This window comes from Mesocricetus auratus, unplaced genomic scaffold (genome assembly GCF_017639785.1).
Source record: "Mesocricetus auratus isolate SY011 unplaced genomic scaffold, BCM_Maur_2.0 Super-Scaffold_100003, whole genome shotgun sequence".
NCBI classification, from domain to species: Eukaryota; Metazoa; Chordata; class Mammalia; order Rodentia; family Cricetidae; genus Mesocricetus; species Mesocricetus auratus.
In genome coordinates, this window is record NW_024429188.1 from 47,307,681 (window position 1) to 47,332,992 (window position 25,312).

A 25,312-nucleotide genomic window follows, 5' to 3' on the forward strand; every position below is an offset into this window, starting at 1 on the left:
ATTCTTGGAAGCTGATGGAAACTTTGATTTTTCTACCAAGGTCAAGAACTGATGTGTACTTTATGGTTTTCTGTACTTGTATTAGGCCAACCAGCCAATAGATGGGCTGTTCAGGCTTTGAATTATATGCTCCCTAGCATATCTAGAACTTCAGCAATGCATCAGGCTTCAGCTGCAGTAGAAGGGAAACACGGCAGAACACTGAAGGATGATAATTTGAGGGTGTGCTCTGGAATAGCCTGGGCTCATGCACCCTTCACAAGCACTCAGAAGGGCTTCCTTGCTCATGATACTATGAAAACTCAAAAAGAATCATGTGAGAATTAAATTGCAATAAGTAGAGATTATAAAATAAGGTTGCTACCAAATGCCTGGAATGGATTAATAAGCAGGATCACAAAGCAGGAAGAAACTTGGGCTGGGCCAGTTCAAGGTACTGGGGGGAGTCATACAACCCAGACAAGACAGATGGCCTCCTGTAGGTCAGGAGATGGACATAATCCTAAAGTCTATGGAAGTAGCCCCTTGCCTTTGAGGCTATTAGTACTAAAATGTTCTTGTTTGCTCTGTGTTGGGAAACCTGCCTAACCAGTTCCCTCCAGGTAGTTGTGTTTTCATTGTATTCTGACTTGTTAAGTTTAAGGTGCCACAGTGGCTGTGCAAGGTGCTTATGATTTCTCTGGATCTTTTGTACTAAAGCCTCACAATTTAAGATCTGAACTACAAAGCTTTTGCTAGGTAATTTGTTTGTTTAAAGCTGATTATACCCTTGCTTTCCCGCCCACCAGAGAAGGGTCAGCCGAAATGAAGATTGGCAGAGTTCCTCAGAACATACACATTACCCCTGTGGATAGATACATGCAAGATCTCTTTGAGGATATTTAAAATGTCACCTCTTAAATAATATAGTTTCCAAGACCTTTGGAAACATTGTCTCCTTGGAGAAGCAGGCGGTGACCTTCAATGTTGGTGTGCTGCAGACCAAGCTGGGACTTGAACCTGTACATTCTTGGAAGGTTTATCCCACCTTGTGCTGATGGAACAGCACTTTAGGCTTCTTTGTTGCGTGCTGTTACTTTGTTTTCCCAGGCCTTACTGTGTAGCTTCTTGTTTAAACAATTCAATATTTTTCTGCTTTGACCTTGATGTTTGAAAAGTTGTAGGGGTACCCTACCCTTCTCTTTGGGGCTTCTTAGATACACAGCTGTGGTCAGAGGCTAGGGCATCGCCTTCTACTGGCTACAGAGAGCACTGTGGCTATGGACTTGGGTGTGTTAATATTTTTGGAAGCTTTGGCTTAACTTAACTTCATAAAACTTTTTTATTGAGCTAACAAGATGGCTCAGTCGGTGAAGGTAGTTCCCATTGAAGTCTGATGACCTGAGTTTGATTGGCTGGATCCCATCTAAAGGTTACAGCAGATAACCAACCCCACAAAATTGTTCTCTGATCTCCACAATGTGCTGTGACATATATGGCCAACAACAACAACAACAATAACAATTGAGAAAGAAGTTAAAAATTCTTAAGCTAAAAAAGATGTTAGATTCAGAAAAAGGGGGTTTCTCAGGCCTTTAGTCTTCCAACACACCCATCCTCAGGCAAGCTTACTTGTGTACACAAACAGCGGCAGATCATTTTATTATGTCCTTTTTTAGGTGTGTGAGGACAAAGGCTTGGCTTTCTTTTTTCCTTCCTGCTGTCTCTTTGAATCAGATATTGAAATGGTTCTGTGTCATTTGGGCCTTGCATGTGGTAAACTTCCATTCTGGGACAGTGATTCAGTTTGTCTTAAAAGGGGCCAGTATCTCCCTTAACTTCTTCAGGATAATGGTGGAGAGGGGGAGCTATGAGAGTCTTGGAGGAAGGAGGTGCTTAGAATAGAAAGCTAAGCCCTGTCACTTTGTTAGGATTCTAGGTTGCTTGGCCAACTGTTGTTGATAGAAGGCCACAACTTTTCTTTTAAATTCTTTGACAATTTCACAGGGGTGGGGGGGGAGGAGAAAGAGAAATAGAATTTTGGTTAGTTGTCACCCCCATTACCCTCACTTGTCCCTTTTGTTTATGACCCACTGAGGTTAATTATGGTTACTTACATGAGCATGAATGGAGAGTTATTTACTGGAGCTTGGGGAACTTATCAGTGGCACAGAAGAAAATGGCTCCCTTCTCTCCTAGCAACCATGTTAGATGTCCACAGCTTAGCATAGTTTTTCTTTAAAAATAGATTAAAAGTGTGCATGAGTGTTTTGCCTGCTGTGTATATGTGCACAATGGGTGTACCTGGTATCTGCAGCAGTCAGAAGATGGGGTCTGGTCTCCTGAAACTGGAATTATGAATGATTTGAGCCACCATGTGAGTGCTAAGAACTGAACCTGAGTCCTCTTCAAGAGCAGCAAGTGCTCTTAATAACAAGTGTCATGTTTCTAGTCCATAACATGCTTTTGAAACATCTTAGAGAGGCCAGGCAGTGGTGGCGCACGCCTTTAATCCCAATACTCAGGAGGCAGAAGCAGGCAGATCTCTGTGAGTTCCAGGCCAGCCCCATTTACAGAGTGAGTTCCAGGACAGCTAGGGTACACAGAGAAACATTGTCTTGAAAAACCAAAACAAAAAAGATTTTAGACGATAGCTGACATATTTTGAACATTTATTAAGGTCTAATTTATATACCTTTTTCTTGCTACATGAAATATGCTAAAAACCCTGGCTTATTCTCCTTTGCTGTGTTCATTTCCACATAAATGCATAATATGATGATAACGAAAAAGTCAAGGCAATGAAGTGGTTTATTATTGAGTGTCACACCCCTCAGCTGGACAGTCCAGCTGCTCTTCACTGTGGCCCAGTCAGGTATGGATGCAGTGATGAATTTTGCCCATACCTTTTATTCTTTATTTTATTCTTCCAAGCCTTTGCTTACTCTAGCTAGAAGGACCGTTCTCTCCCTATTTTTACCTTTGGAAATCTTGAACCTTTATTGAGACCTTATTTTAAATCAATACCTTTTTATTGTTTCGCAGGTGCTCTATATTTCCTGGGAATGATCTAGACCTTGCTTTGTCCCCTTTCTGTGCTTCTTGCCACATTGTACTCAGCTTACTGTGCCCTTCTGTCAGAGGGCAAGCTGCACTAGGCCATTCAGTTAATATTAAAGGTTAATTAAGAAGTTTCTTTTCTATTGATCAAAACTGCAAATAGGAAAAATTTAGCATAACATTTTTTGTGCTTCTCTTATTTAACACAGTGCCTGCAGAAAGAATAGTTCAAATGTATGTAAATGGAGTTCAAATGTATTTAAATGGATGGACAAATTAGTGTGTGTATTTTTAAAGCTAGCTGGCTATGACTTAGACCTCATGACATTTTTTGACATTTAAGGGTCCTGGTCTGATAGTTGCCCATCACAGAGTGCTGAATCCTGTCCTGTGTACTGCTGGGTCTGACCTTCATCTAGGAGAATGCCTTCTAGTTGTTAACAACATGATTTCAGCAGGAAAAGAGGAGGAGTAGCTTTAGAGAAAAACCCACATCATGGGTATGTAAAACAGACCAAAATCAGGAAATAGGGGGAGAATTGTTGAAGGGAAGACCCAGACTCGTTAAGCACTAGAACTAGAAATAAGTTCCAAGAATATATAAAAAATTGTGTCTTTTAGGCAGGAAAGTGGACAAAGTGAACTTTGAGGCCCCAATGTTCTGCTGAGTTTTTTCCCTATTGGCAGCCATGATTGATAGAAGAGGCAATTCTTTTTTTCCTCCATTTTTAATTTTTATTTCATTTTATACTCCAACCACAGTTTTCCCTCCCATCCCTCCCCTCATCCCCCCCCTTGTCCACTCCTCCTCACAGGAGGAGTCAACAAAGTCTGGCACAATAGGTTGGGGCAGGGCCCTGCCCCTTTCCCATGCATTAAGACTGAACATGGCATTCTTCGATAGGGAATGGACTCCAACAAGCTAGCTCATGTACCGGGTTTGTATCATGGTCCTACTGCCACTGAGCATGGCATCCTAGCCTAAGGAATGGGTTCCAACAAGCTAGCTCATGTACTAGATTCTTAATTCATCTTTTGATTTCATAACTGCACATATTAGAATTTCAAACTGAGATATCATGTTCTTGTGTCCTTAAAAAGTTGTAGTTTAAAAGCATTGTCCATCCCTTTCTTTTCTTTGATATAGCCCTGTCCATCATTCATAAAGCTGTCAAACAAAATCCAGATGGAACAGGTGCTACTTTTTAGTGGGAATTTGGAGTTATGTAATTTCTGACCTTGTTTGCCAGGGAACGTAGAGCCTCTCCTGAAGTAAAAGGCTCAAGCCTGTACTTAGTGGAGCTATTTCTCAATTTCTTCTTTAATCGACTTACAGTTTTGAAAATTGTAAAAGGAACACATGCTGTGGTGACAAAACACCGTGAACAGTACAGCTCCCAATGTGCATTGATAAGAACTGGCTTTCTTGCTGGCCTGGATCTGGGTTTGTTCCAGCTTGACTTGTGTATGTTTAATATTGTGCAGTGCCTGAACTTATCTTGGAAGCAGATGTTGTATAAGTTTTAGCCAAACCTTCAGATGTCTTAAAATGACAAATCATTGAATTCTTGGCATCTAGAAACCACATTCGTGTTAACTTTCTCCTATGTTCTCCAGCTTGCTATTCCTGTCAGCAAAGGTCAAGCCCTGTTCTTTGGGTGCTGTAATATACCTTGTATTCTTACCCAGTCAAACCTGCCTTCTCATCTTTTATACAGCCACCCTACTCTACCTTAATTCTTTTGTTTGGCTTTAGTTTTGTTTTTAATTTTTGAGACAGGATCTTAATAGTTATCTTAGTCTTTTTTTTATTACTGTGACAAAACACCACAAGCAAGCAACTAATAAAAGATTACACTGTCAGGCAGTGGTGGCGCACGCCTTTAATCCCAGCACTTGGGAGGCAGAAGCAGGATCTCAGTGAGTTCAAGGGCAGCCTGGTCTGTGAAGTGAGTTTCAGGACAGCCAGAGCTGTTGCACAGAGAAACCCCCTCTTGAAAAACAAAAAACAAAAAAAAAAGAAAGAAAAAAGAAAGAAAAGAAAGAAAGCATAAATTGGGGGCTTGCTTACGGTTTCAGAGGGTTAATCCATAGCCATTATGGTGGGGAGCATGGCAGCAGGAAGGGAGGTATGGTGTTGGAGCAGTAGCTGAGAGCTCACATCTGATCAACAAGCAGCAGGCAGAGAGAGCCAACTGGCAATAGTATAGGGTTTTGAAATCTGGTAGCTCACCCTTATTTGGCATACCCCCTCCCACAAAACCACACCTACTAATCCTTCCCAAATAGTTCTACCAAGTGGACCAAACATTAACATCTATGAGCCTGTCAGGTGGTGGTGGTGTACACCTTTAATGCCAATACTTGGGAGGCAGAGGCAGTTGAATCTCAGTGAGTTCCAGGCCATCCTGACCTACAAAGTGAGTTCTAGGACTGTTCTATGACTGTTAAAAAGAGAAACCCTGTGTTGAACCCCCCCCCCATGAGCCTATTGGGGACATTCTCAGTCAAACCATCATGCTATGTATGCCATGCTCATGATCCTTCTGCCTTAGCCTCTTCTTTCTGCTCCTCTCTCCAAACTTCTGAACTAATGTGTGCTTAATACACATTCTGTTCTTCTCCAATTCTGAAGCGCATAATGCCGTTGTATATTGCTTACCAGTTAGAATTAGGTGGCTCCAGCTTGTTGGTCTTTGTAGAACAGCTGACAGATGCCTGCCTTGCTTTACGTTGCATGGAACTCAATTCTTTTCTAATGCATTGAGCGCTGATCCTGTTGTTACATAGAGCTTGGAAAAGACTTTGTATACCAAATGCTTTATCTGTGGGCCTCTGCCTCTGCCACTGACCTTATTGTTTGGAGTGTATGCATTGAGAATTAAAGGGCTTTTTGTTAGAGCTTGGAAGTTTCATCTTCAAGTTATCTTGACACCAAGTCTCAAGGGTTCTGCTTATACATCCTGACTTTCATCTGGGTTTGTACACATGGAGATGTGGTATGCTAGACTGAGTGAATGGAAGTAAAGTCTTAGCAATGGGTACTGAGCAGCCCCCTGGCCTGTGTACACTGTTAAAGAAAAACGAGAGAGCCAGGCACGGTGGCTCATGCCCTTAATCTAAGAGGCAAAGACAGCTGGGTCTCTGAGTTCAAAGCTAACCTTGTCTAGCCAGGACAGCCAGGCCTATGCAGGGAAACATTGTCTGGAAAAACAAAACAAAAAAGAGGAGGAAGGAGGAGGTGGAGAGATGACTCAGTAGCTGCTCTTCCAGAGTACCTGAGTTTGGTTCCCAGCATCTAAGGTGGGCAATTTGCAACCACCTGTTACTGCAGCTCCAGGGGATCCCATGCCCTCTTCTGGCCTCGCAAGCATCAGCACACGTACTTTCATATACACATATAAATGAAAAAAAAGTATAAGAAGAACATGAAGAAGATACTCTACTTTGTGAGTAGAAAAAATAATGAAACTTGTTACTGAGGTCTCCTTTTTGTGCTTGGCTCACACACTTAGAGGGCTGAATAGATTTTTACTCAGGAATGCTTGTCCCCTGAGCATGGGAAGCTCTGGTGGCTAGCATTGGCAGAACCTGAACTTTGGAGCTTTGTTTTACATTTGTTTCTAAATCTCCTGCTCTCACATCCTACAGCATTTGAGAATGGAGAGTAGGCAGCTGAACAGGTCCTACTTTGGGCTGCCACTGTTTATCTAGAAGCTGGGAGAAGATGGGATTTGTGAAAGAATTTCCCCTTATGCTCCTTAGGAATAGGGCTTTTCTTTGAAAAGGAGGTGGGTACCGAAAAGCTACCATCTCACAGAGTCGCTTCCTTTTGGCCGAGACTATTATATCTATGCTCTTGGGTTGACTCTTTCCCTAGCTTGTCTGACTACCAGCCTCCTCATGTGTTTCAGGGCCCTGTTTGATTATGATCGGACTCGTGACAGCTGCCTGCCAAGTCAGGGACTCAGTTTCTCTTATGGTGACATTCTGCACGTCATTAACGCCTCTGATGATGAGTGGTGGCAAGCAAGGCTGGTGACTCCACATGGAGAGAGTGAGCAGATTGGTGTGATCCCTAGTAAAAAGAGGTGAGTTATCAAGGTTTTCAGCAAAGCTATTCCTGACTTCTTGCATTCTCTCTCTCTCTCTCTCTCTCTCTCTCTCTCTCTCTCTCTCTCTCTCTCTCTCTCTCTCTCCTTTTATTTCCTTTACTTTCTTCCCTCTATTTCTGTCTCTGTCTCTCTTTCTCTCTGGTTGCTTTATTTGTATTGTGAGATAATATCTCACTCTGTAGCATGGACTAGTTTGGAACTTGCTGTGAGGCCTAGGCTGACCTCAAACTTGATGCAATCCTACTGCCTCTGCCTCCTGAGTGCTAGGAATCAGACATGCTCCCGCACATCAGACTTGGTTGTGTGTCTCTGTTTATCTGCAGTACTGTGAGCTTCTTACGAGCATTGTATATGCCTTGTTAGGCCTCTTAGAAAAGAGTCAGTACTTGAGACACGGCATTCACTGACTGGGCCAGTGTGGTGGTTGTGCCTGCCACAGCCCATTGCTGAGCCCATGGCAGTAACTAGACTTCCTGACTCCCAAACAGGGTTGAAAAGAAAGAGCGAGCTCGATTGAAAACTGTGAAGTTCCATGCCAGGACAGGGATGATTGAGTCTAACCGGGTAAGTGGGGACCCTCCATCCAAGGCAGTCAGCCAGGGTGTAAAGAGGGGTGAGAGGCTTGGAGTTTGATCCTCTATGCAGGAGAACTGTGTGAAAGGCTGTCTTTTTCAGGGGGCTGGCTCTGTCCTACTAGGAAATTGCCTGCTTTTCAGCAAGCAGCAGGAGCACTGAAAGGCCACAGTTAGTGTGTGGCCCGACTGTCAGGGGTGATGGGCTCTGGAAGGGGGGGAGCTGGCTGACGTGCTGGGGAAGATGAAAGCACTTCTGGTTGTCCACAGCCAGAGCTGTGGAGACCCTGAGCACAACCTGGTGTTGTCATCGTGCCAAGAAGGCCAGCCCCAGAGTTTCTGCCTGCCTCCAGACAGCACAGGGCAAGCGGACTCTACCATCAGTTTCTTTTATGAGCTTCACAGGCCAAAGAACGTGTGGAGCAATAGAGGGAAGGAAGATGACTGTATCAGTGGCACCTTAGGGCTGTGTCTAGGAGGCAATAGTGACCTTTATTCTGTAGGAAGGCCAGTGAGTGGTGCTGGACTAAGTAGAGCATCTAACATCCCTACCACATTTTCTTATAAACATAATTTTCCTCTTAACATCAACTTTCATTTAATCTCATAGACTCCATTTGTGAAAGATGATCTTTTATTTAGCTCATCATTGTCTCCATTTTAGTTTTTCTTGCATGCTTTAAAATCCATTGTTGTTTTTTTCCCTTCTGTCCTTCCCCCTCCATCTTCATGTTCTTTCACAGTCGATCAAAACGAAACGTAAAAAGAGTTTTCGCCTCTCTCGAAAGTTTCCATTTTACAAGAGCAAAGAAAACCTGGCCCAGGAGAACAGCATACAGGAACGTAAGTAGCAGCAGAGTCCAGAGAGGAGGTCATTCACAGCGCTGTCTTCTTAGCCTCAGTTGCCCCTTCCCTTAGAAGGAGTTGGTGGCTGCCCAAGTGCTTGCTTGCTTGTAGTCAGGGTAGAACCTGGCCTGCACAGAGAGACGCTGGGGCTTATTTGTACAGATCCTCACTTAGATTGAGTGTTGGAGGCTCTGAAGACGGCCCAGGCACCTGTGCTGGAAGTGTGAGACAGAGCTGTGCTGTGGTGATAAAGAATGGCTTGTAGCTAGTGCCAGGCTTAGAAAATCATTTTTCAAGAAATTAAGTTTAAGGAACTAAGTGTTGCTCTCCTGGCTCCCACCTCTTGTGTTTTCTTTCCCTTAATTTCATTCATATATGTTAAGAAAAGAGCCTGTCCCTCCCCAGATTCCTAAAGTTGGGGGCTGAATGCACATATGTGTGCAAACATACAGAACACCCACGTGACTCACAGCAGGCTTCCTGTTGTCAGGGTACCTGCAGAGCCATTTACCAGAAGAAAACATACCTGCTCACATGAGTTCATGTGGGCACATGCTGCTTGTCATTATCTAAATAAAGATTTATTGAGAAACACGAGGCTGATTTGATAGAACAGGCTACAATACTGGGCTGCATTAGGAGCCCATTCAATCCCGCTAAATCATCTTACCCTACCACATGCCTCAGAAATTAGTTGCTCTGACATTAACTTTAAACACCATGTCAGATTTGTACAGTAGGTTCTCATTCATAACCTTAAACACCACGTTAGGTTTGTACAGTACGTTCTCATTCATGTCATTGTGAATTGTGAATTGTAAATGTCTCTCATTTACCAATCACTCCTCCATCTTTCATGGAGCAATCTTGTCATCTAGGGCTGTGGGGTCTGACAGGAGACTGACTAATTCTGGTAGAAAATGGTCCATAGTAAGCCCACCTGGTTCATGATAATGCTATATGTGGGCCATGGCCACCTAGGATAACCCTGATAGAACAAGGGGTCTTCATCCAAATGAACGCTAGTGCTTACTGTCCTGGGCTTGTTCAGAGACAGGGAGATAGGAGGTTGATTCTGCTTGTGAGACAAAGATCTGAGATAATGTTGCCACAGTTTACCAGATAAGCCCAGAACGTCCTCATGGAGCCTAGCCTGGGGAAATGCCACTGTTTAATGGCCTAACCAGTTGGGGGTACACATTGGCCAATAGGGTTGTAATTGTCTGGTGCCTGTTCTCCAGAAACCAAGTTTACAGAAGCTTTGGACACGAAACCACAGAGAAGTTTGCTTTGAAGGTTTGCTTGGACAGATTGGGGTAGTATGGGAGAGAGTTTCCAGGGTGATGATAATTCTGTCTGCACACTTGGCATATAGACATGTCTCTTTCATGCACCAATGAGAGATGTGTTGCAGGGGCAAAGCAGAGAACTGGGCTCTATGACTATAAGTCTTGTCAAAGGCAGTATTTTTAAGCATTGGAGTGTTGCCTGTCATGTACTATGTGTATGTGGAATATAGACTACCTTAGAAACCTGGTCTACTCCAAGGCCTTTTGGCCACAAGCTGAATGGCACCAGAGCCAGACATCTTATCTGATGTGGGATATTCTTTCTTCAGCAGATGACTTCACCTTACTGTAGTTCTAAGTCTTCATGGGACTTTATACTCCTATCGCTAATGCTCACCTGCCTCTGTATTCTTCCTTCCCCTCGTTTTTCTCTGTTTTTTTTCTCTTTCCCGGTTTTCTCCTTTCCTTCCCTCCCTCCCCTTCCTGTACCCTTTCTGTCCCTGCTGTCTGTGAAATCAGGACTTCCCTGGGTTAAGTGACGATTATTATGGAGCAAAGAACCTGAGTAAGTCAAAGTTACACACCATTAACTGTATTTGTGGCATGAATGGAGATCATGGGGTGGGGGTGTAGGGTACATGGGTGAAAGTGAGGGGTGAGGGAGGGCAGTGTTGTGAGACCCTTTTCCATGGCAGGAAGAAATGTGTGTGGCTTCAATACCATTGTCCCTGGTAGTATAACAAATCTCTAGCATTCCTGTCTCTTTCCCTTCTCCACCTCTGAGTAGTCGGCGTGAGCTTAGTGGCTCCATAGAAGTGAGGTGGGTCTAGGCGCATGATCAGGTGAGTGCTCAGCTGATGTTTAGCTTCTGTAGAGGGTGGAACCAGCTGCTTGCATCATCTCCAAGTAAACCTACATCAAAGAGCCAAGGTCAGGAACTGCAACTTTTCCAGTCCTTCTAACTGGAGACGGTGAATCCTACATCTGAACTGTTCAGGGGTCCAGCTCTTACCACAAGGCCAAGGCCAGATGTCCATAGTGTCTCTAAGGGGGCCAAGATAGCCTGGTGGCGCCAACTACACCACTTAACGGCCATGGACAGTTAGTGATTTTATCTCAGAAAAGCTCTGACTGACATCTCCATTCTAGAACTTAGTCCAGATTAGGGACTAGGAGGGCCTAGATGAAGGTTCCTTAGCAGCCACCCTTGCTTACTACAAGTATCCACAGTATGGTCTCATGGATGGGCTCTGTCCACATATATTTTCCCTCAGTAAAAGAGAAAAGTGGAAGACACAGGAGCTGTCCTTGGGGGCTGTTCAGGGTCTAGCCATGTGTGACAACTCAGCAACTCCCTGGGGAGGTGGGCTCAGCATATCATGGTCCTGGCTGAAACGAGCAGCATCTCTCCATAGTTTGGTGTGTCTGTGTCTCATTTCCATTTGCCTGCTGTTCTTCTGAGAGGGCTGCCATGTCTGTGCCTCCTGTGAATGCGGCTCTTTGTTTGAGTTTTCTCCACCTACACTCCAAGATGGGCTGGTCCCAACTGTCTGTGATGGGAGGGCTGGCTTGTCTTCTGGATAGTCTCCCTGGCTTGTTGTTTCTATGTATTTGACATGTGTTTTGTGGTGGATCGAGGCGCATTCCCTCACTGATGAAGCCAAGCTCTCCTCAGCAATGGTAGAAGGAAGGCTATGGGTCCCACCGAAGGTCAGTGTAGTGTTCCTGGTGACTGTCCAATCATCCAGTGATGAGCCTCTAAGTTGGAGAGTGTCACACAACTCTTTACTTTTGGGAGAAAATGTGTGAGCAGCAGCATGCCTGGGCTTTTCTCTTTGACTGTCCTTATCTATTTTCCTTCCTGCCCATTAGCTGTGGGAGATGAGTTCTGAGACAGGGTTTGGAACTTATCCAAATCAGCTGGCTTGATTCAGACGAAGAGAATGCTGTGGAAGGAATAAGGCTCTAGTGCCCATGGAGGGACTTGGCAAACTGAGTGGGCTCTGGGGACATGGAGGAGATGGCCAGAACACCAGGGTTGGAGCTGTGCTTCCCGATTGATTGCCTGGATGCGGCAGGCCTCCTGCGGCCGGCCTTGGTTGGCAGCTCAGAGTCTCACTCCTAGTGCACTTGAGTTTGTGCTGCATGAGACCTCTCAGTGGTGTGTTCTGAATTGGAGTCTCTTTCTTGTTGGCTTGCAGAGGGAGTGACATCCAACACCAGTGACAGCGAAAGCAGTTCCAGTAAGTGTGTGTCATGCCCCGTGTCCTGTAGCTCTCCCATGTCTCCCAGCCATCATCATTCCACTGTTGCACCGCTACCATCCCTGCTCATTCAGAGACTGCTGCTCCTTTTAGCCATGTACACTTTGAGTCCCTGGAGATGCTGTGGCCGGTTCATTTACCTTGTGGGGTGAAACTTGTAGATTAAAGAGAGAATAAGCCCCACAGCTCTGGCCAGGACCTACCTTGAAACCCTCCCTGGGTAGGGTATTGGGGGTAGGGTAAACTGCCAGTGACCAGGTCTCTGCCACAGGCATGTACAGTGTTGACACTGCCAGGCTTACAGATTTGCTCAGAGACCAAAAGTAAAATGGCTCCTGACTTCCATCTGCCTTTCTGGGCTCCTAGGACCACTTTAACGTCTGTCTGGGTTACATAGACAGGAAGGAAATTGCCAAATATGCCTATGACTACAGCATTTAAGCCACGGTTCAAAGCTCACAAGCTTTGGGAACATTGACCTTTGAGGAGGTCTTAAAAGCTCCACCCAGGAGTCTCAGGCTCAGCAGAAGCCCTGTAGCAAGTATCCTGAGGCTCCATGAGGATGTCACTGCCTTTCCTAGTACTGCTGTCAGCTAGTTTGGGGAACCATAGGCACCTCGCACCAACTGTCTTGGTGGCTGCTTTAGGAAGACTTCATTGTTGCCACGAGCAGAGAGCAGGCTCATCATTGCTCTTAAAGGGCACTGGGACCCTAGCTCAGATGTGTACCACTTTTCTAGATGCTTCTTAGAGGTGTGAGGTGGGTAAATAAATAGACCTTTAAAGTGGCCATATTAGGTTGAAGCTTTGGGAAACGGGCTAAGTGTCTGCACTCAGGTAAAGTGACTCTGGCAAATGTGTTCCAGCCAGCTGGAGCTCCTCTGTGACTCTCTTCAGAATAAGGGGGGCACTGAACATAACCAACTATTATTACCTATAAGAAGTGGTTCCCTAGAGCTTGGCGTGGTTTGGTGGAGACTTCTTGGCTTTTGGGTCTTGGCCCATAATTGGGCAATATTTTACTGAATGAAAACAACCCAGCCCAAAGCTGGTGAATGGCTTTTCAGCCTTCTTGCCAACAGAAAGTGATACTGTTGTGTGGTGGGTGTGGGGTGTGGTAAATGCTGTATACAGTCAGTCAGATCATAAATGTGTTAATGTGTTTCCCTTTTTGTTGCAGAGGGACAAGAGGATGCTATTTTGTCGTATGAACCAGTGACACGGCAAGAAAGTAAGCCCCCCTTCTGAGAGTCTTGCCTTTGTGCCAGTGTCCCGGTCATGGGGCTCAATACAGAGGGCTGCTAGGGGAGGAGGAAGCTTGGCACATCCAGCCATTGGCTCCTCCATAGCATCACTGGGCAGATGCCATGCTGCACATACCTCTTGTGATACTTTCGCCCACTCTCAGGACACCTTCCATAGGGCAGGCAGATTTTTGAGGAGAGCAAGGGAAGGTCTGTTTTAGTGGGGTGCAGCTGTTGCTCTATGGGGGGAGGGTCTAAATCCTCTCCTGGGTGTGTGCTTTAAAACAACATGTGTGGAAATTTTTCTGAATCTGTTGGAAAGGGAGATGCTTCTGATTTCAGACTTGTCTGAACTTCAGATTGTCAAATTTAAAGGCTTTTTGAAGACTTCATAGTTAAATTCCAGAGAATAGCCATAGTTACTTTACCCCATCTGACTGGTGGCCACAGAGTGTCTACTCAGAGGTGGGGCATGCTTCCCTGTGCGGCCTTTCTTCACTGTCTTGTGCTCTCCCTCCCCAGTTCACTATGCCAGGCCCGTGATCATCTTGGGCCCAATGAAGGACCGAGTCAATGATGACCTGATCTCTGAGTTCCCACATAAATTTGGATCCTGTGTGCCACGTAAGAGCCCAGGCAGACCCAGAGGAGTGAGGTTTGGTACTCTGGGAAGTATGTATTTTAAGGAAGGGGTCTAGGATTAGGGCCTCTGGAGACCTCCTAGAAGAGAATAAGTAGCAACAGATGCCCCCATAGTAGATGGGATTGATAAGGGTGACATCCAACTTGGCTGCTTGCCTTATGCTATGGAGTAAAAGTTTGGGTGGTGATGGTCAGGATTATTTTACAAATGGGGAGGCCCATCCTTGTTTTGGTTTTTGCTTCTTTATGGTGCTGGTGATTAAACCCAGGTATTGTACACAAAATGGTTTGAGGAATGATTTGTTGGGCTTCCCTAACTCCCACGCCAAGTTTTGTGCCCTCTACCAGGCCATGTCTTAGGAAGCTCCACCTTTTTGGCCCATATTAACTTCAGGCACCCTGTATACAATACAATATCTGAAGTTTGAAAGAGAAATGGGCCAGACAAAATTCTTTCCAAATGATTTTTCTCATTCATCTGAAAAGTTTTGTAGTGGCCTTGTGTCCTGTGAGAAAGGATGAAGTTGGCTTTTATAGCCCAGGTCATTGCCTTTAGGGCACACAACATTTCCTCCCTTCTTTTTCCTCTCTCTCTCCCTCCCTTCCTCCGTTCCTCCCTTCAGATACCACCCGGCCTCGTCGTGACAATGAAGTAGATGGACAGGATTACCACTTTGTGGTTTCCCGGGAGCAGATGGAGAAGGATATTCAGGACAACAAGTTCATTGAGGCTGGCCAGTTCAACGATAATCTCTATGGGACCAGCATCCAGTCAGTTCGAGCAGTTGCAGAGAGGGTAAGCAGAGAGGCGATGGTCTGGCTACCCTTGAGTCCCAGGGAAGACAAATGCTCAGGCCTGGTATCTACTTGCATTCACATCCTTCCCACAATGCTGACCAGAGCTATACTGTCTCTCCAAATTCGGAGCCTCCAGTCATAGCATGTCTCTGTTGTGTAACTTTCATTGGCACATCAGCCATCAGGGAAAGAGGTCTCTAGGGAGCAGTGGCCTTTTCTGGTTTATAGAAGCTGTGTTCATCAGACTTCTTGTCACTGTGACAAAATAACTTTGAGGAAAAATTGATTTTGGCTTATGGCTTCAGAGGTTTGTCACTTGTGCTAATGTAAAGCCGAGCTGCTTACGACCTGCTTGTCTCATGTCGAGCAGGAAGCAGAGAGAACCTGATGCGTAGGGAGCTTTTATTTCCCCCTTTTTGTTCCATCTGGGGTTTCCAAGGCCGTGGGATGGCAATTCTTTACCGAGTTAATCCTTTCTGGGAAGTCCCTCACAAGCAGAGCAGAGAGCTTCACTAGTTTCAAAGGTGCCTCTTAATCCCATCTGTTTAACAAGCCAGATGAGCCATGACAGAAACCAGAAGTAGGCTTTGACAGCCTCTCTGGGTTCCCCTCAGCCTGATGTTTGGGATGCCCTGGATTTCTTGGGGGGACCTGCAGCAGGAACTGGATGAGCTGATTGATATGGGTCTGCTTTTGCAGGGCAAGCACTGCATCTTAGATGTTTCTGGCAACGCTATAAAGAGACTGCAGCAGGCACAACTTTACCCCATTGCTGTTTTCATCAAGCCCAAGTCCATTGAAGCACTTATGTAAGTGTTTGTGGGACTCAGATGACCTTGGAGACGAAAGAAAACAGATTGGTTGGGCTGGGGTAGGACCCAAAGAAAGCCTGAAACCAAGTCTGAGTACCTGCTGTTTCTCTTGTTTGGGGGCCTGGGCGTGCTAGTCCCTCCAAATTGGAGGTTTGGAGGAGGCAGTTAGCCATGGGCTACTCTAAGGTGGCTGTTTAGCAGATTTTCAGGAAATGTGGAGCATTTTGTGGTGTGAATTGAAACAGAGGATCTTGTTTGGAAATGTATTGCTTCTGTGTCTTTGGCAGGGAAATGAACCGAAGGCAGACATATGAACAAGCAAATAAGATCTATGACAAAGCCATGAAACTGGAGCAAGAGTTTGGAGAGTACTTTACAGGTAAGAATCCAGGAGTTCGTGGGTGCCACGAGTCTGTGGGGTCAGCCAGACACTAGGCCAGGGAGACTCAGGCAGAGCTAAAATGCCTGGAGAGTTGCAGTCACTGAGCACAGGCCTTTCCCCAGGCACTCAGGCTTCCTGTCAGCCACCAGTTAGCCAGGTTCTAGCACAAGCCACTCCCAGGCGGTTGCTTTGTTTATTGTTTTCTTGCTCTGTGAGATTGCAAGTTCCTTTGTCTCATTCCCTCCTTGCTTTTCTTCCTGATTTTTTTTTTTGCCTAGCATGCTTTGGTGCTAAATGTTTGTTGATGGTTTCTTAGTGTAGTGTTTAAGTTGTCTGTCAGTCTGCATGTGTGTACATGACACTTACTTTACAAGGCCAGTTCTTAAAAGCTGGGAAGGGTCCCTTTAACGTACAGGCTGGTCACAAGTAAGTTCAAGCTCATATCATTGGGTTAGCCGAGTAAGGAATTCAGAAATTATTTACATACCATGGGTCTTTGGAGTCCTTTTAACCATCCATATCTCTGTCCTTGTTTGTTGGGCTAACCCCTGACACAGCAGATGTGATGGCCCCTAGGAGCTCTGCCTCTTGCCAGAAATTGTGACTTTCCGTTCTTCCCCTGAATAACTGGGGTTTTCCAAATTTTGGGGTGAAGCTGCTTTAGAATTAGAGGCTGCCAGCCCATGGCAGACAAAAGCAATGAGAGCTGGGCACTCAATAAGCATCTTTACAATAAACGCATTTCCTGTTCGTCTCACCGTCTCTGGCAGTTGACATCCAGCCCTGGACTCTGGGCACCTGGCCAGCTACACTTCTGCACTCAACTCTAGACAGTTAGCTCAAGAAGCCAGACCCGTTTCTATGTGTGTCCGTCATACTCCAGGGACATTACAGGAGGGTTGTTAAGAGAGGCAGAAGGGCTGGGGCTTAGAGGGCAGGGTTATGGACCACTGTGATAATTTTTTCTCTCTCTTCACTTTAGCCATTGTACAGGGTGACTCACTGGAGGAGATTTATAACAAAATCAAACAAATCATTGAGGACCAGTCTGGGCACTACATTTGGGTCCCATCCCCTGAAAAACTCTGAAGAATCCCCTCCAACCATTCTATTGTGAACAGAAGAAATCAAGCCCCTCTTCCCTCCCTCTTCATTCCTGTCCCCAAGGGGAGAACAAATGACCACTGTTCTTGTCCCACCCACTCCCTTTTTAGATATGTCAACAATTGAGTTTTCTAGTCCTGTCCTTTTTTAAATTTTTTGTTTTGTTTTAGTTTATTTTTTTTGGGATGATGCCATCTCACTCATCATGTGACTGTGCCCATTCCTGCATGGACCTTTCCCACGCGCTAGCACAGGTGCAAATCCATCAGAGTTGTTTTCATAAACACCCAGCAGAAGCAAAGAGACGAGAGGAGGACTGATGGAAAGACAGACTCTGGACAACTGCACAGCTTGTGAAGTGAGCGAAACAGCCCACAGGATGAGGTGCTCCTGGGCGTTTCTACCCTGTATTGCTGGCTTGCAGCTCTGAACGGTGCAACGTAATGGCGACAGAAAGTATCTTATTTATATATAGATATATATATGTAATTTATAGAAAATATATAGAAATTATTATATATATATATATTATACACTCCACTATAATATATATATATATATATTCACATACATTGGGACTAAAAAAATCTATGGAGACGTCCATCAATGGTACTTACTATGTTATTAGAGAAATGCTTTAATTTTCATATTCCAATCAGATGACATCTTATGTCCCACCTGGTTGGGAAGGGGTTGGCAGCGGTAGTAAGTGCTATACCAAAGCACTCACTCGAAATTGGTCACTCTCTTCAGAGCTAAGGTTTGCTCCAGGTGGGGCCAACCTGCAGCATGAGAGAAGGGGCTTTGGCTGGGAATTGGAGATTGGAGACTTGGCTGAAAGCGGTTGCTGCCCCAGCAGGGCAGTCATTCCTGTGCAGAAAGAGAGAATGGATGGCTGATAGCGCTCCGGATGAAATTGCCTATTGTTTTATGCCACCTGATGTGTCTGCATGAGAGGTTTCCTTTTTGTTCATTTTTAAGCTGCTGTTAAACCAAAACCATGTTGTGCTACTGTGTCAGCCTTTTCATTATTCCAAATTTTACTTTTACTATTTAAGTGAATGCGTAGAATCCTATTTGCCAGTGTTCTAAAGGCTTGTGAGGTTCTGAAGGAGCCAGGCCTGGGATACAGCAGGTAACTTAGGCCTGGCCATCCAGTCAACAGAGGGAAAGCAGGGGCTGGTGAGGGCAGAGAATAGAAGCTGGGGCTCAGAGTTAGCATGCTGGACTTCATGGGGCCGCTGACAGGGCTAGGGAGGCGCTTGCCTTCCTGCTCTGTGCTGGTGCAGTGGAAGAGCACCAAGCTTGGCCAGCCATGTATTGAGTTGGATTTGGGTTCTTTTCTTTTGCAACTGCTCCATTTGCCCTACCCCAGCCCCCTCACCAACAGCTGGTAGCTTACTGTTTCTTCAAGAAGAAAGTAGACTTTAATGCTGTAAATTTGAGCTGTAGAGCTAAGACTCGCTTACTGGTGAGCTGTGAAATCTTGTTGCTTTTTTCCCAGAGTCTGATGGCAGTGACTGGTCCAGGTAGTTTTCCTCCCGCCGCCAGTGCAGGCAGCGGGTGTGGTCCAGGCCCTACCCCACCCCACTGTGCTCCTTCGAAGCCAACGTGCCTCCCTCACCTCCACACTGGAGGGGTGATGCAGGGGAGAACATAGAATGGCTTGGCCCTCAACTGAGTTAGGACCATTGCAGGTGACGCAGTGTTGTTGACACTTTAAAGCACTACCAGCCACATTCAGGAACTCTCTGTTCACAGGCATCCTACCAGCATAATGAGGCTAACTGTGACTCGTGGGGCCCACATTTAGGAGAAAGAAAAGGCAGCAGCTTTCTCTTGGGCAGTACACTGGATTGAAGGCAAAGAGGGATAAAGCGACAGATGATTGTGACTCTCGTGAGGGGGGGTGAGCAGGGAGTGTTGATTCTTTGATGGTAACTGACATGTCTGAACAATGCTCAGCCCTCCCTCCCAGGGAAGAAAAGCAAAGATTCAAAGTAAGCATGATAATAGTTGGTTTACCAGTGTTCCTTCCAAGGAGACATATATTTTTTAATAAACGATAGTTGCAATGAACCATGGCTCAGAGACCTTCTTGAAGTAGTTGAATAGGATGGATGGGGCCCAGCAGCAGGAGGAACAAACCAGACCAATGCTTCCTAGAGATGGGGGAGGGGGTGGCCAGGCAGTCCTTGAGAAGAGTGTGGCTCTGGGTGGTGTCTACTTGGGCTTCACCCTGGCGTAGAAGCTGCCCTTAACACTACCAGCTGGATAGGGGCTATGTCCTTTGTGGCAAAATGCTGACACTTTTCTAAAAGTTGTGTGAGGTGGAAGATGCTATCATAACTAAGATGCGTGCTAGAGAAAGCAGGTACCAGCCTGGCAGCACAGAACTGAGAGCAATGGTAAGAGGAAGCCACCTGCCTTCCAGCTACCACTTTACCACAATGGAGGTAGCATGGGCCACGGGGGAGAGCGTGGCCGGCACCCATACGGCCCTCACAAGCTGGGACAAGTGCTGGAAGCAGGCATTTCTGCCTATGACTGAGGCCGTGCAGGCAGCTCGTGGGAAGAAACCTGAGGTGCTGCCGCCATAAGGAAGGTACAAGAGTGAAACCTGAGTGGTTGAGCCATCCAACGTATGTGGGCCGAGCCCCGGGAAGGATGAATGCCTTCTGTCGTTTGTGGGGTTTCATGGTATGCACAGTGCTTGCCTCATGCTTTCTCTTGTTTGTTAGAGGTAGCCCAGCAAAAGGGAGCCCTTAAAGAGCACTGTGGGGTTGAGGAAATTCGCCTGACGAGTGCAAAGGGAATATTGAGTTGACTTGTAATCGCTCTGTGCTGAGATTCTGTCGTCACAGTTAATGTCCCAACTAGAGGAAGGACAGCTGGAGAAAATTAAGCCTAACACAAGAAAACACCCGAGTAACTTGGAAACACCAAAGGGAGATAGGCCCTTGTGTGTGGGGCCTGACTGTAGCAGTGCCTTGTGTCTGAAGAGTCAGGCAGGCTTTTCTCAAGTCTGCTTCTGACTGCAGCCAAGCCTGACTACATTTCTTCTTCATCTCTAACAGGAAGAATTAAAATATCCACAAGATGATACCCATAACTAAATCAAATACTTGTTCAAACATTAATCACCAACTTTATCTTAATTTGAAAGTGCTTGTAAACATTAGCTAATGAAAGTGAAATCTTTACTTGAAGCAAGTATAGGGGTTGAGGGGCCAGATGAATGTGAGATTGAGGGCTGGGATAACCTGACAAAGGGTAGCTGAGAAGGAACCTTGGGCTCGAGCAGGACAGTCATCATGAAAGGCCACCAGACTCTTCTGAAGGAGCAATGCTGCCTAGTTTTAAGCACCGTTTAAACCAAGGGAGCAATGAGATGAACAGGGGTTTCCAGCATTCACTTTTCCGGATAGCCCGCAAAGTCAGTGCTAACCACAGCATGGGCTTAAGACCTCCTTCTCCACATGGCTGGGCTGTGGCCATAATCTTGCAACTTCTCAAGTTTTGTCTGTCAGCCCAGTTTCCAGCTGGGCTTCCATGCCCTCAAATCCACTAATTGTTTTATCCATTAAGTAATTTCCTTGGCACCTCTAGGACTTTGTATTGTCATTGCAAATAGCTCTGAAGCCCAAATTACAATTTCCTCAAAAGCCTTTGCTTCCAATACTTCCAAGACAAAGCAAAACTAGCCCCTGCACTTCCTGATTCCTCCCCAGAAGTGTTGAAACCCATGATTTGTCAGAAGCTAGAACTTCAACAGTGACACCCCAAGTACTTTGTACATGCAGAGCCGTCACCACTGGGCCCAGTGATTCCATCTAGTGGGTTTTCCCACGTGCATCAGAGCATGAGCCACTCCCTAAGGCCACCCTCCCTGACTGACTTGCCCATCAGCCAGGGAGGAGCAAGGGCAAGAGGTGCTCTGCTTGCCACATTGTCCACCCCAGGAGACGGACTCCTGCCGTGCTCTTTGGCATGGCCTGTCTGCCTTGGCTTTTTTCTCCCATGGCAGTCCCTCCAGCCATTTGCTTTCCCTGAAGGTACCCGCCCCCAACAAACACACCGTTGATCTTGGTTCACACTCTCTGCCTAGAAGTACCCACTACCCCATCATAGTTACCTAGAAGACCCCTTAATATGCCAAGACTTGGTACAAGAGTCTCAATCATTTCATGCTGCCTCTCCCAGGGCCACTCCCTCTTCTCACTGGGAGGTAGAATTGGCCTCTTCTTTTGTGCATTGGCATCTCTGTCACCATTAACGTGTGTTCCTTCATCTATTGCCAAAAGCAGCTGTGAAGGAGATGCCTTGTCACTTTTCCGGGTAAGGAAACCAAGGCACAGTGTGATCATGTGGCAATGTGACAGGACTGTGAGGCAAACACAGCCTATGGCTACAGCGGCTGTGCTCCTAGGCACGCAGTAGCCTGTTTCTGTGTTCAGGACATGGGGCATCATCCTGCCTGGTTATGTGCCTTCTCTGACAGCGGTCTGTGCTGCTCTTTTGCACCCCTCCCCCCAGTGCTGCCCCAGAGGGTAAGGTGGATGAGTGAGCAGCAGTCTGTCTCAACCCCAGGGACAGGACTCTGACAAGGCCCTGCTTGTGGCGATGCTTTGCTTTCTAACATTACGTCTTCCCCTGGAATCTTGCTCCGTTTGCTTAATTTCTAGTCACCTACAACCATGTCTTGCGCAGTTCATCTCCTTTTCACTCTGCTGTCCCTACCCAAAGCTAACTGGCCATCGCCCTGCGCCACATCTGAGTGATAACACAGGTGCTGAACTAAGGCTGTCCTTTAACAGCACTCGAGACGGTCAGAGGTCAGCTTTACTTTCCCCAGCAGGAAATTCCAGGACCCTAGAAACATGACAAGCCCTCTTCCTGTTCTTCCCAGGTTACTTCATTTAGCTCTATGCACAATCCTCCCTTTCGACTGACTCCCCGAGCGGGCAGCTCTGTCCCTGTCCCTATGGATACATCACATTTTCATATCCCCAGGCTCAATGCTGATCTAACTCCTTGGGTCATCATATAGACTTTCCAGCCAAAACTTGTCGAATATTTATGACTCTTCAATGTAGTTCTTTGTTGCTATCCCTGCTCCACCCTGGGAGGAGCTGCTCCTTGCAGAGCACTTAACTGGTAGACAGGCCTTCCTCTTGCTGACATAAAGACATTGGGAACACGGCAAGGGGTGGGGGAGAGGAGGAGCTGGGAAATACAGAGGGGGAGAAGAGGAAGAGAGAGTAGGTCATGGGGGAACAGGAAGGTTGAGGGGGGGTAGAATAGGGGGAAGAGGGAATCATAGGTTAGGATATCTGGCACCAGTGAGACCTCTAGTGATCTACAGGGATGACACCAAATGGCAAGCTAAGCAATAGTGGAGAGACCACCTCGAATGCCCATTCCTGATAATGAACTTGATGTCTATAACCATCCTGGAGCCTTCGTCCAGTGACTGATGGAAGCAGAGGCAAACACCCACAGTTAAACACTGCACTGAACCCAAGGAGCCCAGCGACAGAGAGAGAGGAGCAATGAGCAAATTGGCAAAGAATGGGCTGGCAAAACCAGCAGAGACAGCTGATCCGAACAGGGGAGAGCTCTTGGACCCCAGACCGACAGCTGGGAGGCCAGCATGGGACTGATCCAGACCCCCTGAGTGTGAGAGTCAGTGAGGAGACCTGGGCAACCTATGGGGCCCTGGGCAGTGGATCAGTGTTTATCCCTGGCATACAAACGGACTTCGTGTGTCCATAACACAAAGAGGAATGATCTCTCAGCCTGGACTCTTAGGGGAGTGCCTGGACCCTGCCCTGCGTGAAATGACAGACTCTAGATAACTCCTATGTGGAAGGAAGTGGGGATAGGGTGGAAGGCTGGGGGGGATAGTGGGGGGGTGTGCAGGAGGAGGAACTGGGATTGACATGTGAAGCAAGCTATTTAAAATTAAAATAGTAAAAAAAACATAAAAAAGACAAGGGCATAAGAAGAAGTGTCTGAAGGTGTCTGTGGTCTAGAAGGGAACAAGAAAATACCAGACAAGCTTTACATTAGGGTAAAGGTGATGAAGGAAATACCCAGGGTGGGTCATTTGCTCGGAAAAGGGTGCACAGGGACAGCTTCTTTGGAGGTGACACTCAGATTGAGACAGTATCTGTAGGAACAAGCCGGTGGGGAAGCAGATGTCGAATGGGGGAGGGGACAGGTTTTGCTGAGCACCCATCACTACATTAGCCGCAATCTGCTCTTGTAGTGTTACCCCTGATGTTTCTTGAACGACCGGTGTAGATGCCTTGCTTTTTTTTTTTTAACCTAGGAGCAAGGTTAAAAAAGTCATTGTAGTCCACATCTTTTCTGTTACAAAACCTTTAAGCTTCAGCTGAAATGTCGCCCACCATAGGCCCTAGTGGGAAAGTAACTGTTGTTGTTAAATAGACATAGTGTTCCTGTCCCATTGCTTTCTAAATATATTTATACACATAAATTATTGCAGCTATCAGCCTTGATCAGGCAGTTATTTTTGCTGTGAACAGTAGTTGCTATAGAGACATAAACAGTCAAGCTACTCAAGTGACTTTTGCTGTAGCACAGTGGCCCATTGCTCAGCCAGATGGAAGAAAATGGTCATCTATATCTATGGTCTCCTTGGCCACAGGTTTTGCTCTGGCTTACAGTACCAGATATGAATTCCCTCCTATGGAGTAGGTCTTAAATTTAATTGGAAAGTTGTTGGTTGCACCCATAACACTGTGCCACTACTGTACATTTTGCCTATAGTGTTGACAATGTAGATTAGTAGTCTGAGAGTATTGATGACAGTTCTCGCCCAGAAGCTTGCATAATAGGGAACTTCCAACTCAGTTCCAGCTTGATTTCTTCATGTCCTACAACCAAAGCATGAAATGCCTTTGCATTGGGGGAGGGATCCTTATCATCAAATTGTGGTATACAATCAGCAACAATAGCCTTTATCATTTGGAGGTCTTCTGGGGCTTCCCTGGCCAGCAAGTCAGGGTGGTAGCCCACCTGTGGCATTGAGATTTTTTTCAATTAATAACCTTATGGCTTTTGGGAACATCTTCCCCCACCTCAACGCAGAATACATTCATTCATTATTTAACTACTGTTTTAACGTTTATAGGTACAGACTATTGTAGTTTTCTCAGTCACCTTGTGTGTAATCTGTGCCTTACCCAAACAAAAAAGCTCCCAAGAATCCTATCTGTGCTTAGCCTTTCCACTTTGTGTCAACTGATTTCCCATGCTTGCTCATTTAGGTGCACTGTCTTTTGGCTGATTTTCTACATCTTCAAAATAGTCAGAGGTTAGCACTATACCATCTGTACGATGAAATCTTTTTATGGCGACTAGGTAGGATCTCTGAAGGCCCACTACTGTTCATGCCACCGAGCAAGTATCTGTTGTTCTGGGAATCAGCACCTAATGGATATGTACCCAAGAAAAACATTAGCCACGTTCAGTAAAGCATGGAAAGATCTCATCCCTTATAGCAATTGTTTTCATCAGAAGAGCAAAGTTGGGTACAGTGGCATGGATGGGTGGTGCTATTTATATGACCTACAATCTTTAACCTACATCCATATTCTACATCTCTCTATAATCAACAATCATTCTACTACCTCATCCTATGGTGCTGCCATGGGCACCCATACATCTTCCCAGACCAAATGTACTTGGTAGGACTGACTCAAGCTCCTTGGTCTTATCCAAGGTCAAGACCAAGTGAGGCTGTGCTGTCTCTCCTGGTTTGCTCACTGTTTTTGCTGCGCCTCCCCCCCCCCCCCCCCCCCCGGTCTGATAGGCTCCGGGTTAGCACCGTGGGTGCAGCTGCTGGTTCTCCATCAACCACACCTGGCTGCTGAGAGGGACCTTGGCTGGGTGACAATCTCTGCCCTAGAAGATTTTTTTTTAGGAGAGAAATGTACACAGTTTAATCTGGGGGGGATACCTGCCCACCCCTGGGAGGACATACCATCTTCACCTGTACCTTTTTTATCATCATGCCTTCTATGAACTATAGTCTTCTAGAAGTTCACTAGCACAGCATTTGACTGTCATTCCCCACCCCACCCCCACCCCCTTGGGAAGACTTGACACAAATCTTGCTATACTTGCCTTTGAATAACCCGGACACCTTTCTTTGCTTTGTCCTTCCCTATCATCTCT

General features: G+C 46.1%; 1 protein-coding gene across 8 annotated transcripts in view; it reads left to right on the forward strand.

The window, feature by feature from the left end:
- The window catches only part of Dlg3 (discs large MAGUK scaffold protein 3), a 54,602-nt gene extending 35,416 nt beyond the window's left edge, over positions 1-19,186 (forward strand). For 4 of the 8 annotated variants that reach the window (XM_013121348.3, XM_013121349.3, XM_005081175.4 and 1 more), the window contains 10 exons: positions 6,954-7,130; positions 7,643-7,718; positions 8,470-8,569; positions 12,063-12,104; positions 13,306-13,356; positions 13,892-13,993; positions 14,635-14,807; positions 15,509-15,618; positions 15,909-16,000; positions 16,986-19,186. In XM_013121348.3, the coding sequence (XP_012976802.1) occupies positions 6,954-7,130; positions 7,643-7,718; positions 8,470-8,569; positions 12,063-12,104; positions 13,306-13,356; positions 13,892-13,993; positions 14,635-14,807; positions 15,509-15,618; positions 15,909-16,000; positions 16,986-17,092 (1,030 nt within the window). In that variant the 3' untranslated portion in view covers positions 17,093-19,186. Of the gene's footprint in view, positions 1-6,953; positions 7,131-7,642; positions 7,719-8,469; positions 8,570-10,380; positions 10,427-12,062; positions 12,105-13,305; positions 13,357-13,891; positions 13,994-14,634; positions 14,808-15,508; positions 15,619-15,908; positions 16,001-16,985 lie in introns of all 8 variants that reach the window. The other 4 variants (XM_005081172.4, XM_005081173.4, XM_005081171.4 and 1 more) reach the window with 3 other exon arrangements.
- The last annotated feature ends 6,126 nt before the right edge of the window (positions 19,187-25,312 follow it).